This window comes from Silene latifolia, chromosome 6 (genome assembly GCF_048544455.1).
Source record: "Silene latifolia isolate original U9 population chromosome 6, ASM4854445v1, whole genome shotgun sequence".
In the NCBI taxonomy this organism is placed as follows: Eukaryota; Viridiplantae; Streptophyta; class Magnoliopsida; order Caryophyllales; family Caryophyllaceae; genus Silene; species Silene latifolia.
Window position 1 is genome coordinate 102,385,435 of NC_133531.1, and position 20,474 is coordinate 102,405,908.

Consider the following 20,474-nt stretch of genomic DNA (forward strand, 5'->3'; position numbering starts at 1 on the left):
GAGTTAAAAGATCTGAAGGAACAAATTCTTGATATTGTAGAAGAGAATCATACTCTGAAGGCCAAAGCTAAGAAGTGAAAATCTAAGGTAATAGCTGAGAAAGCAACAACATTAGATTATACTATGGCTGAAAAGAAGGAATTAGAGTCCAAAGTTATAGCTAATGAAGCTATAACTTCAAACCTAAAGCTTAATATCAAGCATCTTCAAGCCAAAGTTATAGCTAATGAAGCTATAACTTTAGAACTTAGAAAAGCCAAAGAACTTTTGGAAACTAAGGTCACATCTAATGAAGCAGGGATTTTAGACCAAAAGAAAGAGATAGATTCCCTAACAAAGCAATTAAAGGAATCTAAGACCGACATGATCAATGTTAAGAAACAACATTCCGACGTTGTATTCATTCTTAACAAACGATTCCAAGACTTTCGTGATAACTTTAAAAAGGATAATGATGTAGATCATACGAAATGTCAAGAAGAAATTAAAACCCTAAAGGATCTACTCTTACATGCTAGGAAGGTCCATGATAAGTGGGAAGGTAGCACAAAAGTCCTAAACTTCCTAATCCAACAGTCTGACAATAATATGAAGATGGGGTTAGGACATGAGTGCTACAGCCGTAGAGATCACGCTAAATGCAAATCAACACTTTCAGACTTTGACTTTAGAAAAAGGAAGTATGCTGATCTTCCTGAATATCTGATTTGGAATTAATGTGGTCATACGGGTCACATCCAAAACAATTATGTCAAAAAGGCTCACGATATACGGAAAAATGCCGACCATGCTAGAACTGTTGACACAACTGTCGAGGATGATGAATCCCCCATAGATGAACCTAACGAAGAAAGGAACAATAACTTTCGTTGGTTCTACGACATGGATTTTGACTACACCAATAAACCTAGCTCTTCATAAAACCCTTGTCGACCTAAACCTAGTAAACCTGTTTACAAGGGAAACAGTCATGATAGACCTAGAGAAATTCCAAGACCGAGAGAAAACCCTAAACCTAGAACTCCTCCCAAGCAAAATAACCCAAGGGTTAGAAAAACGGTTATTAGACATGTTTGGGTTCAAAAGGATTTAGTATATAGAGTAACTAATCATAAGGGACCCAACTTAGCTTGGGTACCTAAAAACTGTATCTAATCCCTTTTGCAGGAAGTACTGAAAGAAAACAATCAATGGTATCTTGGCAGTGGATGTTCAAAACACATGACCGGAGACAAGAATCTTTTTCTTTCACCCAAGCCCTTTAATGGAGGAAAAGTGACGTTCGGGGACAATAAATAGGGTAAAGTAATCGGCGTTGGCAAAATCGGAATTTCTAAGTCTCACGCGATCAGTGATGTCTATCTCGTGGACGGTCTAAAACATAACTTGCTAAGCATATCTCAACTATGCGACAAAGGTAACAAAGTTGTCTTCCATACTGATAGTTGTCGCATTATAATCGAAGGAACTAGCAATGTTATCCTTGAAGGCCACATGAAAAGGAATGTTTATATGGTAGATTTAAATGTTGTGCCTACTAACTCTTTCTCTTGCATGAAAGTTACACTTGATGATCCTTGTTTATGGCATAAACGGTTTGGTCACATTAGCTCAATAACCTTGAACAAACTCAAGAAGTGGGACTTGGTTGAAGGATTACCTAAGATCAAGTTCGATCAAGAAAAGATGTGTGACACGTGTGCTAGGTGCAAACAAGTAAGATCATCATTCAAACCTAAAAGAGTAGTAAGCACAAATCAAGCCTCGGAATTAGTACACATGGATTTATGTGGGCCTATGAAGGTAAGGAGTAGAGGAGGATCCAGGTACGTCTTTGTTCTTGTAGATGAATACTCAAGGTATGTATGGCCTATCTTTCTTCATTCAAAAGACGAAAAGTTTGATGAATTTGATTGTCTTATAAAACTTGTTCAAAATAAGTATAAGACTAATCTTGTATCTATTTGTACGGACCATGGCACCGAGTTTGACAATCAAGCTTTCATAGAATATTGTAGAGTTAATGGTGTAGGGCATAATGTTTCTGCACAAGAACTCCTCAACAAAACGGTGTCGTTGAACGTATGAATAGAACTTTGGAAGATATGGCTCGTACAATCCTTTTGTGTAGTGGTTTACCTCTTAACTTTTGGGCTGAAGCCATTAGTACTTCTTGTTATATCCATAATCGTGCTATGATTTGACCTATTCTTAAGAAACCTCCTACGAACTCCTTAGAGGTCGAAAACCTAATATCTCCAATCTTCGCTGCTTTGGGAGTAAATGTTTTGTTCACAATAACGGTAAAAACCAGTTAAGTAAATTCGACCCTAGGAGTGATGAGGCGATTTTCATAGGATACTCAGATCATAGCAAGGCTTAGAAAGTCTTCAATAAGGGAACTCTCCGTATTGAAGAAAGTATCCACGTTATTTTTGATGAAGATAACGTGTTTGAAAAGCCTTTACAGGATGTGGAAGAAGACTTGGATGAACCTGACTTTCGTCTTTCTAGAGACGATCCCCCGGAACTGGAATTGGAAGATAATGAGATTGAAGTAACAGGTGATGAACTTGATCGTTCCTCAAAAGATAAAAAGGATAAAACCAAAGTTATAGTTGATGATATTATAACATTGACTCAAAATAAGGACTCCCAAACTTATGTTATAGGTGATGTTACTATAACATTGGATCCAAATCAAGGTGTAGAATCCGAAGTTATAAACGGCTCTAATACAACACCCGGATTGGATTCAGGGGGAACTTTTTCCAATTCCGATCCAAATGAAGTTGGGTCAAGCTTAAATAACGATGAAGAAACAAGTACTTCAACAAAATGGAAATGCAAGAGCTCACACCCCATGGACACTATTCTAGGGAATATTAAGAAGGGTGTTCAAATAAGACAATCCTTGAACAACTTCTGCTCCTTCTACTCTTTTCTATCTACGATCGAGCCAATGAATATCAATGAAGCTCTTGCAGAATCAGATTAGATTCACTACTACAAAAATCATCATAGACATCTGACATTTTCATCAATAGGCATCGGATTTTTAACTGATGGACAGTTGACACATGTATATTCTCTAAGCTTATGCATCAGTCTTAAGTCTGATGTCTATTCAAGAATAGACATCGGTTTTAATTTTATCTGATGCCCATTCCATGAATACGCATCAGAGTTTTACTAAAACCCGATGTCTATTGCATAAATAGACATCAGTTTTTAGTAAGGTCTGATGCATATTGTTTTATTTTATTTTAAAAAAAAAATTATTACCGAATAAACTACATTCCTTTCATCAATGAGACAAACACAACTGACTAGTTTGCAAAATATTGTATACATACAATTGTTGTTTATATACAACCAAACCCATCATCTACACAAACTAATGAAGTACATTACATTATACTGAACATTCAGAAAAACATGGAATAGATAATTTGATGATGATCAATGTACCACGTCAAACAAAAGAGCACAACTTTGTTAGCTCAACAGCTCTTTTAAACTCACGAACTCCACCCCCTACAACAACAACAACAACAACAACAACAACAACAACAATAACAACAACAACAACAACAACAACAACATTAGCTAGGTCCCTCAAGGGCTCCCACAAATAATGAGGTATAGGGTTAGTCAGACAGAATATTATGCAGCTTTAACTATGTCGGAAGGTTGTTTACGACCCAAGACGAAGGTTGCATCAAATGACTCCTCTAGCCATGTCGCATACAAAATGGCACATATTCATAGCTACTCACAAATATTTATGGCCTTTAAATTTGTCTAACGACAACGTCTTCTTCCATCATAAAACTCTTGAATGAGATCTAATAACCAGTTCAGTTTTTCACATTTTATTTACTGTCAGAAGTTAGAACATAACGAAGATGTTGGCTAGTACATCTAACCATTTAATAATTGAAGTATGAGCCTCCACTGTGAACAAAACGCGCTACTGCAAAGTCTAAGTCTTCAACTGTTGGTCGGTCATAAAATGGACCACCAGATGCTGTAAACCTTCAATCCACAGAAAAAAAAATGTTATCAAAAACGACCGGTGAATGAAAAGGTTAAAAAGAAATTATCAAGAAAACTTATATGGACTGGAGACCAACCCTCCCTCTAATCCCGTGAAATAACTGAATAAAACACCAAGGAAATTAACCCTTCAATGTTCCATTTTCTATTGAGTGTTCCTAAAAAGACCAAGAAAGGACTAAATTGTTGCATACCATCTGACACCCTTATCCTGCTTACCTGTTAACCCACCGAAAACTGAAATTAAGGATCAAATCAAACCAATGTAATGTAACTCAATTAACTAAAAGTATCTGCCTGGTACCTGTTAACCCAATAAAAACTGAAATTAAGGAATAACTACATCAAAATATGATTTAGACATATGATAATTTTACCATTACACCTTTCATAGAAAAAATTGTGTGATTATATCAGTAGTTAAGAAAATGGTTTAAAGTTGCATAGCCATCTCAAACACTGAAATAAGAACACTACCTGTTCACCATCTTTAATACTGCCCTGGTCTTGCCAACTTCCGGCTGTCAACTCCAGGCTATTGCGAGGAGCATCCACGCCAACTGTACAACATTTACAAACAACTGCGATTACATTTATAGATATCAGATATTAAACAATTTTTTTCTTTATAGTCTGCTAGATATCTTGAGGCACTAGGGTAATTTTGTTGTAAGCTAGATATCTTGCGGATTAAATTATGTAATACATTCGTTATAACGAACACAATGCGAATCATAAACAAGGAATGCAACAATTCTATTGAGCAAAATTGCTTACCATCCTCTTGTTTCTTATGTTTCCGGTGCTCGTAATGAAAATCAAAAAGGTAAAGTAAGCCACCCATGCAGTTTTCAGATCATTTAAAATATATCAGATGATGGAAATCTTGATAATTCATCAACCCATGAAGCCTTCAAATCCGAACTTATGATTTCGCAAATTATACCAATGAAGTCAACTTATAACCTGCATATTTACAATTTTAAACATTAAATGTAATAAATAAGAGTGCTTTAGTCAAGGGAGATATAACACAGAAAAAGACCATAAAAATTCACATAAGGCAGATCAAATCTAATCTTTCACCAATTTTCTTCATAGCTCAATCAAATCCTCAATTTTAATAACCCTAAAAATCAAGTAATATTAATTTAATCCTAATACTTCAAATACAGCAGCAATTGATTATCAAACAAGAACAGTAACAGCATACAACAAACTAATATAGTCGATTTAGCATGAAAATAGATCAAAAATATACATATAAACCTTAACTAAAATGAAATTATTGAAATGGTAGATTATACCCAGTGTGTTCAGAAACTTTTCAAATGTGAGAATGGAAAAAAAAGGAAGAGATGATGAATCGCCAAGTGAAAGACTGCGTGGGTCAAATGATGAGAGATCGAGTGGTTTTCGAGGGATTGTAATGGTGGAAGCCGATAGTAGAAAAGATGGAAGGGAGGATGTAATGTGAGAGTGAGAAAAGACGGTGTGCTGAGGGAGTGAGTGCGAGTGGTTTGGTCATTTTTTACCTATTTTGGGTGAATTTAATATACATGAGATATTATAAATGTCTAATGTCTATTTAATAGGCATCCGTTTTTTTAAAAAATCCAATGCATATTGAATTGTATAGACATCGGTTTTTTTAAAATATCTGATGCATAAACTTATGCATCGGATTTTTTGAAATATTTTATGTCTATTGAGTGATGTCTATTATGATTTTTGTAGTAGTGATTGTAGCAATGCAAGAAGACCTACAACAATTCGAACGAAACAAGGTTTGACACTTAGTTCCTAGACCAAAGGATCGATCTGTCATTGGAACAAGGTGGGTGTTTAGGAACAAACTAGATGATGCCGGAGTCATTATTAGAAACAAAGCAAGATTAGTGGTCCAAGGTTATAATCAACAAGAAGGAATAGATTATAATGAGACCTTCGCACCTGTCGCTCGTCTTGAAGCTATTAGACTTTTAATAGCATTTGCAACACATAAAGGAATGAAGCTCTTCCAGATGGACGTCAAGACTTCATTTCTAAATGGGTATCTACAGGAAGAAGTCTTCGTTGAATAACCCCCCGGATTTAAGAATAGCAAATTTGAAGATCACGTCTTCAAGTTAGATAAAGCCCTATATGGATTGAAGTAAGCACCTTGGGCATGGTACGACAGATTATCCAAATTTCTACTTGACAGTGGATTCAATAGAGGATCCGTTGATAAAACCCTATTTCTAAAATCCGAGGGTTCTAACCTTTTGGTTGTTCAAATCTACGTCGATGACATTATCTTTGGATCGACCAACCGAAGCCTATGCAAGTATTTCTCTGAATTGATGACTTCCGAGTTCGAAATGACTATGATGAGAGAGCTGAAATTCTTCCTAGGTCTGCAAATACAACAAACCGATGAAGGCATTAAAATCCACTAACAAAAATATATCAAGGAATTGATTCGTAAGTTTGGAATGGAAAATTCTCATGCTATGCCTACTCCGATGGTTGCAGATAAGAAGTTGACATTAGATGAAGACGGTAAACCGATTGATGAAACAACTTACCGTGGGATGATTGGGTCATTGTTATATTTGACTGCAAGTAGACCTGACATTATGTTTAGTGTATGCATTTGTGCGAGATATCAATCATCTCCCAAAGAATCGCATATGACGGCCTTAAAACGAATTTTACGATATTTAATTGGAACGGCCAAGCTGTATTTATGGTATCCGATGGAGTGTAACTTTGATCTAGTCGGTTATTCTGATGTCGACTACGTAGGATGTTCTCTAGACAGGAAAAGTACGTCGGGTGTTGCCACATTTTTCGGATCATGTATTATTACGTGGGGTTCGAAGAAGGAAAATTCGGTTGCCCTCTTAACTGCTAAAGCCGAATATGTCGTTGCAGGACTGGTATGTACTCAATTATTATGGATTAAGCAACAATTACGTGATTATGGTGTTGACGTAGGATGTATTCCTATTTTATGTGATAATACTAGTGCCATAATTATTTCTAAAAACCCCGCACAACATTCACGTACCAAACATATTGAAATAAGACACCATTTTATTCGAGACCATGTTGAGAAAGGGAATATAAAACTTGAATTTTGTAGTACTGAAAAACAATGGGCAGACATTTTGACAAAATCGTTAGCTAGAGAACGATTTGAGACTTTACAGTTGAAAATTGGTTTAATCAGTGGTACCTAAGCTTCTGTATATGTTTAATTTCCTAATGACTGACTAGTTTAAGTTAAGATTGTATGACTATGTCCGTATATTGCGTTGCAGAATAATTTCGTTTATAGGAAAATATTTATCGTAAATTCTATTTGTTATTTAGAATTTGGTTGGTATACAAACTTAATCATTTATCAAAAATTCAAGATACACCGTATCTTTTACTTTCCAAATCATACAAAAAATTCTCCTATATTGCTCTACAAAGTCACACGCCTCATATTTCCTACATCTAATACAATTCCTAAAATTTATCTCTTATTCTACCAAATTTTATCACTTACCATATTTCAAATTTACCATAAATTGAATTGACACTTCCCATATACACCTAACCCTAAGTCCTAGACCTTATAATTACCCCCCCCCCCCCTTTGCCGTGTACACCTTACCACACCCCACTTGCCTACTTTTTCTCTTTTAAAAAAATCAACACAATCTTACCTTCATCCTCTTCACTCAACCATCAACATTACCATGAATTCTCACCATGCAAAAACCCGATCATCAACACGACATCAACAAAACCGCAACTTTAACAACCCACCATCACCACTACCATCTCGTAATCCTAATTCTCCTACCTTTCCTTCACCTCACCCATAATCGTCCACACCCCTGTTTCATGGTCGAGACGACACGATGTCCGAGGGAAAAAGACGCCGTCTTTTTAAGGGGAAGAATAAGGTAGTTGTTGATTAGGGGAATAATATTGATGAACCCGAGGTTTGTAAGGAATGGTGTTACCAGAACTCTACTCCGGGATGTTTCGAAAAGAGCAACAAGGGAAGGGTTAAACTGAGTTTGTTTGACACATGATGAAAGTGTCCTTGTTTCTCGTGTCTTGAACTATTCCATCCATGGAGGAAGGTATTATCCTAAATCTTGGTTGGTTAATGTCCCGGCTCTTAAATTTTTCATTGATTTTCTTGATTTTCAAGGGTGGAGTCACATTAGTCAATTTTCGGGTCCAATCTATCCGGTTGAAGTTGTTCAATTTTTCGCTAGTGTGACGATTAAGAAAGGGGTCTTGCATGCGACGGTTAATGGTGTTGATGTGACGGTCTCTTTTTCGGATTTTTGCTCTGCTTTTTCGGTTCCGGATGATGGAATTGATATTAATCCGAGTCTTGAGTGGTCTAATGTCGTTGGTGAAAAGGAGATGTTAATTAAGAAGTATTTTGAGGAAGTTGGGACGGACGGTGGGAAAATTGTTGTTCGTCCTCTCTCGGCCAAAATTAAATTTCTCCTTAATTTTCTTTGGAACACCATTGTGCCGAGAAGGGGAGGACGAGACAAGGTTTCTAGTTATGAGGCCATTATTATTTATTCATGGTTGGAGGGTCAAAAAGTGAATTTAGCGAGTCTTGTCTTAAACTGTATAGTCCAAACAAGTCTCACGGTTACCAAGGAGAAAGTTAGCACAACAATCAATCTTCCATATGGGATGTGGGTGTCTCGGTTGTTAGAAGTGAAATAAGTTGTGGGACGGGCTAGCTACGGTGTGAGCGCAAAAGATTGTATGTATGATCTCTTAATTAAGCTTATGGGTCTTGTGGTTGATGGACCCGAGTTAGTACTTGTGAAGGATGTTGAGAAGGTTCCTAATGAATCGGGTTTGGGGGCAATGGAGGAAAAAATGGAAATTTTTATGACTTCTTTGATGGAGAAGTTTTAGGAGAAATCCACTACCTTGGCTAAGGTTTTATCGCAAGTTGGACCATCACCGTCTATGGAGTCGGGTTTGGATGCTACTCGGGTTTATGCTTGGATGGATGAGGTGGATAAAAGGTTGATGGGTTTTGAGAGGGAGTTGAAGGCCATCCGTGGGGAAGTGTTCCCACGTGGAGATCGTCTTACCTTTCTCACAAGTCAAGGAGGTGCGTTTGTCTTGCATGGAAAGGCTATGGCAAACGATCAATCGTTAACTTTGGAGGCGAATAAAGCTTTGTCCTTGATGGTCCTCAACTTTGAACGTAGTCTTCAAAGTCTTGCTCAACTCGTGAGGACCTCGTTTGACCGTCTCGATGCCTTGGAACATCGTTCCCGTCCCGACTATGTGAACCCGTACAAAACCCGTAACATTTGACCTTGCCTCACCTTACCTTATTTAGCACTTTCTATTTTTAGCTTCTTTTCATTATTCTAGTGGTGTATTTTGCAAACTTAATTCGGCCCATTTTGGCATGTACTTGTGGATTATGGCCCAAATACCTCTTCAAACATGTGTTTATTCGGCCCATTGTCACTAAGATGTTTTCTTAAGTTTGTATGACAATTCATCCTCTAGATGCTTATGGTTATGCGTGGTTAATTTGTTCTCTATAGCGTTTTATCTCTTGTTTCGTCTTATGTTATTCTAGTCATTTTAGTTTTGTTCTTAACTTTTCGATGATGTCAAGAGGGGGAAAAGAACGTCTATGGTAAGCATCTACCTACGCTTTCTCCTTATCAAGACCAATTAGCTCTTAAAGTCCTTGCGTTTTCGATTGTATGTTAATCGTCTTGATCTTGCGTTTATCTTTATTATTAAGATGACGGTATTATATTGAGGGGGAACTTTATACATAGTCACAATTTTAGGAGACTTTCCATCATCAAAAAGGGGGAATTTGTTGAATCATATAGTATATATGTTTATGTTTTGATGATGTCAAGAGTGTTTTAATATTGTATTTACTCGTTGTGCGTAATCATTTGTTAAGTATTTTAGATTAGATTTATCTATTACAAGCAACAAAGAAAATTGTGATGGGAGTATATGATAGTCAAGCCTCAATTAAAGATCAAACAAATCTGAAGATTCATGCGAGATTTATGTGAAGACGAAGTCCGTCTAAAGATTAATCAAGCTTGGATGTACTCGAAGATCTCCTATGAAGATTAGAATAGTATAGGTGATTGTCTCGTAATGGTAACAATAAATGAATTTCTTGAATTGGTAAAGTTATAGCTTTGTAGCTATAACATTACTAGTAAAAGGGCTCAATGTTATAGCTCTCCTACTATAACATTGAGATGCTGAGTTTATTATACACGATATATATTGTTTCAAAATTGGTTTTGAAAATTGTTTTTAACGTTTATTTTAAATGTTTTAGTACGAGTATTTATTTAATAAAGCTCAGTTTAGTGCGGAGTTTGGTTTTATGTTAAACTTTGGTTAGTAGTTGTTTTGGGTCAACTTATGAGTTGGACCATGCTACTAATTAGGGTTTTAACATAGCCTCTCTTAAAACCTAAATTCTAACCCATATATTGAGCTAGGGTTTGCACGAGTCACGAGGAATATGAGCCGTGACATCTCGTGACCTATGGTATATCTTGTAAAGATTTTATTCTGTAAGGAATATCTTTACATATCTTGTATATCTTACTTAATATATTTCTTTATGATAAAAGATATTCTTGTTATGGAAAATCTTATCATATCTTAGAATTTATGGTAAAGATAATAATTAAATAAGTTATATTCTATCTATTAGAATATTTGTTATTATCTTTTAGGCTTTAAAAAAAGAAATAATAGAAGATATGATTTGTTGACATATCTCCTGTTTCGGACATTAAGGTTTCTTGAAACCGAGTGTGCCTTGCTCTTTCCTTCCTATAAATACTTTGTCTTTGCAACATTTAAATGAGAGACCTTAAGCATAAAATTGATTTTATTTTTAAAAGCAAAACCGTGCATTTCAAGCAGAAATCCGTTTTGTTATTTTTGAAAGGTCGTGTGTTTTAAACTCGTATATTCCTTTGATAAGTTATCGTTATAAGATAATAGTACTCAATAGATTTCTTACTTGTTCATTAACGTGAACCTTTGCAAGAATCATTATTGCTTTCTTATTAGCGTTAGTTAGTCGTTCGAGTATTTAACGGTATTCATTGAGTTACAGCTAGAGTTAGTTGTACGAGTTGGGTTAGTAAATTTGTAATCCGTAGAAAGATACTAAATTTATTAATCGAGAATAGTGGACGTAGGTTTCAATTTGTGAAATTGAACGACTTCAAAAACCGTGTGTCTCCTCTCTTTCATTCTTTTGTTTACTTTGTTTTAATTGCTCATTGGTTGATTAGTTAAAGTTTAATCAATAAACTTTAAATAATCAATTATATATACATAATCGAAAAAGCTTTCAAAAGTTTTAAATCCTGAATTCACCCCCCCTCCCCCTCTCGAGTATTTCGGATCAATAGACTCTTCAATATTGTAATGGTTCTGTTTCTATTGTTATAATATTCTTACATTTTAACAAAAAACAAAAAAACTTATTATAAGACAATTGGTCGGACTAAATCTTTTCGGTAACTTGTCGTTAGGAGCACCTAGACCAAAACACAATTTATAGCTTCACAAACAACTATACAATTAGTAAAGAGGCATGTAAAGGTCGGATCCCAAGGGACGGGAATTGAGATGAGATTTCTATTGCAACTAGTGGTGTCTTAGGGGTGTCACAATTGGGGTTGATGTAGAAGGTCACTAAACTAAATAGCAATGAAAGTAAATAAGCAAGATGAATTAAAAAGGGTTGTAAACAATTGATAAAAAGCACTAGGGTGTCATGGAGTCATAGGGGATTCATGGGAATTGATCATACAAACATGTTCTCAAATTATAAGCAAGCAATTATTGTTGTGATAGATTGAGTTGGGTTATATCTTACAATCCTAGGAAAGTTTGGGTCCCGGAGCCGAATCGATTAGATTGTACAACACCTACAAGTCAACTTAGTGTTTCCTACTCAACAACATGCATGGTCTAATGAGACTCGAGTTGGTTTATGTCTTACAAATCTCATTGAAAAGGTAGGTGATGGGTAAAAAATGCAAGGATTCATAGGCTCGCATTTCATCAAACATAACATGTGCATGAGTTGAGATCATAACAAGCAAGCAAATAAACCATGAAAGCATATTAATTTAAGCATGAATCATTCCCCATGTTGGTTTCCCCTAATTACCCATTAACCCTAGCTAAGTGACTACTCACTCATTATCATGTTGAACATGCTAGCAAGGTTGTCAATCATACCAACAAAGTGAAACATGATGAATAAATGAAAGTAATTAACAATAATTAAAAAGGGATTAAGAGAATTATACCTACTAATGATTCCAATAATAAAGCAAAGAATAAGATAAGTACTTGATGCTTGATTGAGAGGTTGTCAATCTCCCAATAATAACCCAAATAATCTTCAATTACCCAAAATAAAGGATGAACAAAAGAGAGATTAAGGAAATAAAACTTGTATTAAAACTTGATTAATTGTTGATTACAAAACTAAAGAGAGATTTGATTGATATTAACTACTCTAAGAATTGATAAGAAGAACATGCTCTTCTAATTAGACTAATGGGGTATTTATAGTGGGGATTAGGTGGATGCATTGGGGTTAACTAAGGGCTTAAATGACGATTAGGCCCTACTTAAGGAAACGCCGGTATTTTTGGAAGGATGGGCATCTTTCTTTGAAGCTTGAAAAACGAAGTTGTGCTGTCTTGGAATCCGTGCGTCTTAGGCACGGGACGGCCAGATTCTTGGGTCTCTGCCCGGGCGTCTTTGGGAGAAGACGGGCGTCTTCTGGGGTTGTTGCCCGGACGTCTTGGGTTGAAGACACACGGATTGTGGAGGTGGAGGACGGGCGTCTTCTAGGCAATCCGCACGGATTGCTGGACAGCTTCATTTCTTCTTCTTTTCTTCCTTTTCCTTCATAAAATCCTTGGAGATTTCCTCGGGGATGCAAGGATCTTTTCTCATCATTGCCCATCTACTATAGTATGTACAAAGGCCTTCTAATCTTGTCTCTCCTTGATGCTTGGTCATTGAATTCAATCAATTTAGTCTCGTTTTGCCATGAAAATGCAAGGTGACACGTCTGTCGCGTACCTGTCAAAAATAAAACCTAACGGTCTCAACTAAAAATGTAGTAGAGGCAGTCGAGTATCGAATCCTCAGGGAGGTAATGCAACTACAGCTGTCTATTCTAATCCTACGGTAACAATGGGGGTTGATTGAATTTTTGGTTTCTAAACTACGGAGTAAAAGGAAGAGAAATAAAGAGGGAAGCAGATAAGCAGGAAAATGATTTAAACTATCAATAAGAGGGAGACATGTCGGGAACTCGGTTCACTACGGTAGTTCAACAACTTAGCGAAGAAATGACTCGGACGAACTAATGCGAGACGGATATTAGAAGGTCCTTTCGGTCCACTTCCCACCCTAAAATACCACTAACTTAACTTTCGTCCTCATTAGGGTAGTCTACTGTTTATAGCAGGCCTATTTAGTCCAATCTTTCGATCCAGGATTAATTGTAGCCAGATTAATGGGTGACATAGAAGCGTGCACTCAACTAGGTCGAGAATTACAGTTATATTGCTATAGTGACAGGGTCTCTTAGTCAATTCGTCTAATTCATCTACTACGTCGTCATTATTCTACCGCAGATCCCCTAATCCCAACATGAAGGGAGATTAGCTACTCATGTTCGTAATAAGACTAACAACAAACAATTTCCCAGCAGATATCATGACGAAATAACAATAAAATGCAAAAATAGAAATTAGGGCAGAAAGAATAATAACAAAAACAAGAATTACAAAGCAATAGAAGGTTAATTATTATTAGGAGAAGAGAAGAATTACAATCCAAGCAATTTCCGGCGTAAAGAGCACGAAATCCGATGAAGCAATCCGAAAACGAAAGTAACAGTAGAGGGTTTTAGCAACGTAACTAGTTCTCCAGTGAAGGAAGGTAAAAAGATAGACAAAAAGATTAAGTAAAAGATGATGCCTAATTAACCTAGTAAACATAGGTTAAATAGGAAACAAACAATGTTTTGCGAAAATTAAACACACGGACTGAAACAAAGCCCATGCCCGTGAAAGACCCCTCGATCGAGTGGATTAAACCACTCGATCGACCAAGATCTCAGCAGAACTCCTCGATCGACCAGCATGGTTCTCGATCGAGGACTTGGTCAAATGCAGCTAACTCGATCGAGGAAGGGACCTCTCGATCGAGCCTCAGGGAGCCTAGGAACCCTTCGATCGTCCTCCAAACAGCTCGATAGACCACTTGGATCTTCAATTCAGCTTACGTCTTCACTCAAGTACCTCGTAATGCGTGCAACGACACTTCTCAGTGCAACATCTCACTCTGGGATAATCCCGTCTCCTCTAAATGCATGCAAAAGGACAGAAAAGAGCATGGTTCCGCTACTTTTGCGATCATTCCTACAAAAAGGACCAAATACACCAAAGTAGCCAATTCGGGGCAAAATACTATAAAAATAGCATAGAAATGCATAGAAATACGTGCTGAAATAGGCCAAAAAGACTATACATTAGGCACGTATCAAATCTCCCCAAACCAAACCTTTACTCGCCCTCGAGTAAACTCAAAACTAAACTAATGGAACGGAAATGATAACTCAGAGCTAGCTTAACTTGTCTACTTGAACCAATTTAATACAACGAAAATCAACGGTTAAAGCTAAGCAAATAATACGCAAACGAATTATAAGTCGTTCGTAAATAAAGTCGACCTATCGACCTTGCAAGACCAACAAAACTGGACTCTCTCGTGGTCACTCTTCTCTCATGAAGCAAAGGGCAAATGTAATATGTAAAAGAGAGAAGAAAAGGCAGTCACTCACCTAACTGCGACCTACACAGCATGCATGCAACAAAGATGAAAGACAATTCAAGTACTAATGCACAAATTCCAACCAACAATGTCCGTCACAGCCGAGGGTATGCAAACAATATGGGAATAGTGAGGTTCAGGTGAGAAAAGGCAAAACAAGTTATGGAAATGTGGAGGTAAAAGCGTCAAGCTAGTTCCTAACAGGACCATAATAAACCATCCGGATCTCAAACTGACTGAAAGACTAAGTACTAGTGCCCTTCACTTGGCACAAAGCTCACTAGACTCAAACACAATCTCCTCAAAAAATATTGGAATAAGAGTGGAGGAGTCAGACGGTCACAAAGTTCCCTTTTTTAAACGCATCGTCTGAAACAACTAACTGAAACAACCAACCCTCTTATCGATTGTACATCTTCGAACATCTTCTCAACTCTGGCAAGAGGGGACAACACTTTAGACAATTTCTCTTTTTTTTTTTTTTTTCTCTCACGTGAATATCATCATTTTTTTTCATTTTCTATTTTTTTCTTTTCTTTCTTTCACGTTTTCTTTCTTTTTTTTTTCTTTCAATACTCTTTTTTTTTCTTTCTTTCCTCCTTCCTTAATACAAACACCAACTCCAAACGGGAATTACAGACCAAACTGCAATGGAAAACATACCACAAAAGGACAGACTAACTAGCTTGACTAGGCAGGCTTAGTTTGGAATGTAGCTAATGGGTCAAAAAGGCAAGTTTTGGTCAATGTGGAGCTAAATAGGTGAAAGATGTAAAGAAAGGGAAATTGCAAGACCCTCCCTGCATGTGACACCAACCACGAACCCGAATATGTGCATTTGACGAGAAATTGAATGTCATAAATGTGCAAATGAGACAAACATGCTATGCAAGGAGTACTACTCTCAAAATTCCTAATGAACTGGTCATGAATGTCACCATTATGGCTCTAAAACTCGAAATTTTTAAGTAGTTTGCCGTTTATAGGTCAAGTCTAAACAATCACTATTATTTGAACAGAAATTAAATAGACTATGCGTATGACAAAGCTAAAAACCATCAATTGAAGTGCAAGGCTCAAGTAATATGACAAGCTATAGTGCAATTTCATCACGGGAATCTACCGTTCCGACTCAACCTAAATGCAAAAATAAACGTGAAATTTTTTGAATTTTTAACATTTTCTAATTTTGTTTGTATTTTTGATTTTTATGAAAATAAACAACAAATGCAAACTGAAAAATTAAACGTGAATGCAAAACAAATGCAGATGCAGACTCAAAAGGATGCAATACCCTCCCCAAACCAAAACGGACAACGCCCTCGTTGTCCTCCAGCATACACCAGCAGAAAAATGGGGGATGGGAGTATACAACCAACAAAAGAAAAATAAAGGAGACGAAATAAAGAGAGTAAGAAAACATACAAAGCACGAACTTCCCCAAACCAAATGTAAAACCGGGAAGTGAGTAGACCAAGAGCTACTCGTCGTCGGCACTTGTCTCTCGGGTACTCCGACTCAACAAAACAGTCTCCCCAAACCAGCAACAAACAAGGGGGAGACTCAGTCGTCATCTCCAGCCTGATCCTCCGGACTAGGTACGAACGGAGGGTCTCTCTCCTCCTCTCTGGAAGCTCGCTGTGCCGCCTGCTCTGCCCGTAACCGCACCTCTCGTGCTACCGCTGTCTCCTCCGGCTCCTCCTCTGAGTCAGAAGAAAGTGGAGGGTACCCGTCCGCTGGGTATCGGTAGAAGGAAGGATGAGGCCACCCCTCTGGAATCGGTCGCCGGGCTCGGATGTGGAACTCGTAGAGCGGGAATACAGCCAAAGCCATATCCCGCCTCATCTCAGTAATGTACCGTTTCCGGTGAGCCTCTGAAGTGAAACGTACCGTGGGCAGCTTCGGTATAGGTGTGAGAGCACCCTCTCCTGTAGCTGTAGCCCCTGATGGGCTGGCGGTGATGGCTAGCTGGCTAGCCTGCTGGTGTGGTCTCGGTGGCACCATACCAGGCTGCGGAAAACGGGGTCTGAACCCGCAGTCCAGTAAAGAGAAAGGCCCGGCAGGAGTGATGGCCTGTGAAGCCTGAACCGAGCTCCCGGCTGAGCTGGCCGCGGAGTAAACCGTCCCTGCAGCTGAGACAAGTAGAACTGGGGCTGCAGTGGTGACCAAGGCAGAGCTAGTGGCAACAGCAGGGGCCACTGACTCGCTCACTGACGAGCTGGAGGACGTACTAGTAGAAGACAGAGAACTCGCGTCCATCCTGCAAAGTGTCAAAAGGGCATGAATAAGAGAGTATGCTGCTAACCGTGGTTAAAACAAACGCTAACCAACATGTGACAGCAAAAAGAACGGCCCTAATAGTCGAAAAAATTCGACTTCCAGCAATCAAAACCAAACAATTCCTCAAAAGATTCGAAAAGCAGCAAGCGAGTGGTGAATGAATGATAAAGCAGTGACTGCAAAAGGGCTAAAACAGCATGAAACCAGAAATGGGGGCATGTATGACTCTGGGCAGTCGAAAAGAACCACTCACAGCGCGAGATTCCTAATAATTCACAGCATAATGGCGATAGGGGACGGAAAAACAGTTAACAGCGGTTAACAACAGTAGCAAGTAGGTGATAACCGCAAATAATAAAGCATGGCAGCAAGACAACCGTCTAACAGTCGAAATTTGTCGACTGAGAAGCCCTAATCGCGGAATCTCGCGCAAAAATCGAATAAAGCATGTAGAACAGCGAGGAATTGCTAAAATATCATCATCAAGCTAGTCAAGGGCAATTAAACACAATTTAATCGAATAAATTCAACTAGACATGGAATTTTCGAGCCCTAATTCAAAATCACCTCAAAAATGCGAATTAAATCAAGAGAAATTGCAAAGAGTGTGATAGAAATACTTACTTGATGATGATTAACCTACAATGTGCAATTAAACTTCAAAAACAAGCAAGCAAGACGGATTTTCGATTGAAAAACCGCAAACCCTAATCCCTTTTAAAAACCGCAAAAACGAGCACGAAAGAGGGGAAAAATAAGGGGCTATTGAAGAATAATTAGCTAGTTATAGAATGTAGGTGATTGATTTGATAATTTTGGGCAAGAAATGGGGATTTGGGGGAAATGGATGTCGCAATTAGGGAGGTGTTAGGAGAAATTAGGGACAAAATTAGAAAATGAAACGGAAATAAGGAGTTAAGTAAAGAAAACTCCCGTCCACTGTTCATTTCACTCGATCGAGTGATTTTAAGTCACTCGATCGAGGTCTTTTGGATGTCCCTTTGCTCGATCGAGTAGTCGGTCTATCGATCGACCATTTCCTCTGTGGCCTTCCTCGATCGAGTAGCAAGCACGCTCGATCGAACCAACTTCCACTCGATCGAGTACAAAAAGTACTCGATCGAGGACTTCTTCGTGAATTTTCGTCCTTTCTTCCTTGAATTGCGTGCATCTTCCCCAAACCTGCAAAAAGCATATCCAAACACATCCCAAAAATACCAAATATGCAAAGAACACGCCTATAGTCTTATTCTACGCTAAAAAGAATGTCTAACTAATTGTCCTAATAAAAACGTAATAAAGTCAATTCAAAGGAAATTCAAACAATATGTCTATTACACTTTGTTACACGGGGCATTTCCCCGTTTAATTCCCATTAGCTTTCAGTAGCCCCTTCGTGGGCTTCTGACTGGAGGACGTCACTTCAGCGATACTGACCGTCCTCTTTGACTTCCATGAGCTTGAATTACTGTTTGTGACAGTAGGAGGGATGTAGTTCCCATCTATGTAGGTGCGAACTGCCTTCGTTATCGCCCCTCTGTCAGCTTCCTTAGCCTTCTTGGCTCCAGTTTGATTGACAATGGTTCCACCCCCGTCCTTTGACTCGCTCCTTTCTTGCCTTCATCCGTACTGCGAAAGGACAACGATGAATTTTCCTCCTTGTTGCTCTCAATCTGAGGCGGAGGGTTAGCAATAATAGCAATATTCTCCAAACTTTCATCTGGAGTGTCAATAATAGGGTCAACAGAAGAGAGGGCATTGCAAGGCTGAGCTTGCATGGGAGCCCTCCGGAATTTGGACTGATGAAAGGTCAGCTCCTCATCCCCTACCTGAAATGTCAAAGTCTTCCCACTGACATCTATCACTGCACGGGCAGTAGACAAAAATGGCCTCCCTAAAATGATAGGGGTGTGCACATCTTCGGGGATATCTAGGACGACAAAATCGACGGGAATAAAGAACTTCCCGATCCGAACAGGTACGTCTTCCGCTACACCTAGTGGCCGTGATAAACTACGGTCGGCCATCTGGACAGTCATGTTGGTGCAACTCAGTTTTGTCACACCAAGTCTCTTAGCTAGAGACAAAGGTAAAACACTTACACTAGCGCCTAAATCGCATAGTGCATTATCAATCAATTGCATTCCTATGTGACAAGGGATCGAAAAACTACCCGGGTCTGATTGCTTAATAGGTAGCTTATTTTGAGATAGGGGTGACCCCACCTCTGTCAAAGCTACGGTCTCATTATCATTTATACTCCTCTTACGACCTAAAATTTCCTTCATAAATCGTAAATAAGAAGGTACCTTAGTAAGCAATTCAGTGAACGGCACAGAAACCTCCAAACTCTTCAAAAGCTCAACAAATTTGCTGAACTGTTGATTAATCTTGGTATTCTGCAGCCGCCTCGGGAAGGGAACAGTAATTGGAATCTCGAGTCCCTTATTTCTCGCCTCCAAAGTGTCTTCCGGAGCAAGTTTAGTATCCTTCGGACGCTTCTTTCCTCTCGAACGGCCTTTCTGGTAATTCATCGCTTAAACGAGCACTAGCAGGCTCTCGAATAAGCTTCCCGTCAGCAATATCACTCGATCGAGCAATGTGTGTACTCGATCGAACATTTTCTTCAGCAACCTCAGTCGATCGAGCAACATTCCCACTCGATCGACCATCCTCAGCTTCCAGTTCACTCGATCGAGCAGAAGGACTACTCGATCGACCAGATTCCTCACCTTTTCCACTCGATCGATCACCTGATTTCAGTCGATCGAGTAACTGCTTTGTCGTGAGACCCTTCTTTTTGACAGAACACTGTTCATCCTCAGTTGCAGCTATTTCCAAGTCTGATTTCTTCATTTCTGGTCCCTCATAAGAAAGACCGCTTCTCAACTCTATCAGATGCACCGTCTCATTTAGGTTCTTGTCATTTTGAGTCGGTAAATGACCTAAGCCTCGAAGATTGATTTTCACCCGGTTGAGCAACTTGAGTCTCAAGTGCCTTGAATGCCGTGTCCTTCTGTTGTAATTGCTTTGCAATGGACTGCATCATGGACTTTAACTCGCCTATCTCGCTCACCCCACTAGATGACGAAGCACCTTGGTTAGGAGGGTTAAAAGACGGAGGCTTCTGATAGCCTTGTCGCTTCTGGTGTGGTGGAATATAGGGCTGCTGCTGATTTGGAGTGGAAGTGGGATTGAGTACGTTGTGCTGGTTACTCCACCTC

At 38.6% G+C, this 20,474-nt stretch overlaps 1 protein-coding gene across 1 annotated transcript in view; it reads left to right on the forward strand.

The window, feature by feature from the left end:
* Positions 1-6,566: 6,566 nt before the first annotated feature.
* LOC141588414 (uncharacterized) overlaps positions 6,567-20,474 on the forward strand; it is a 42,497-nt gene continuing 28,589 nt past the window's right edge. Inside the window, exons 1-2 of the mRNA XM_074409858.1 lie at positions 6,567-6,603; positions 6,850-6,983. Coding sequence (XP_074265959.1) covers positions 6,567-6,603; positions 6,850-6,983 — 171 coding nt within the window. The remainder of the gene's footprint in view (positions 6,604-6,849; positions 6,984-20,474) is intronic.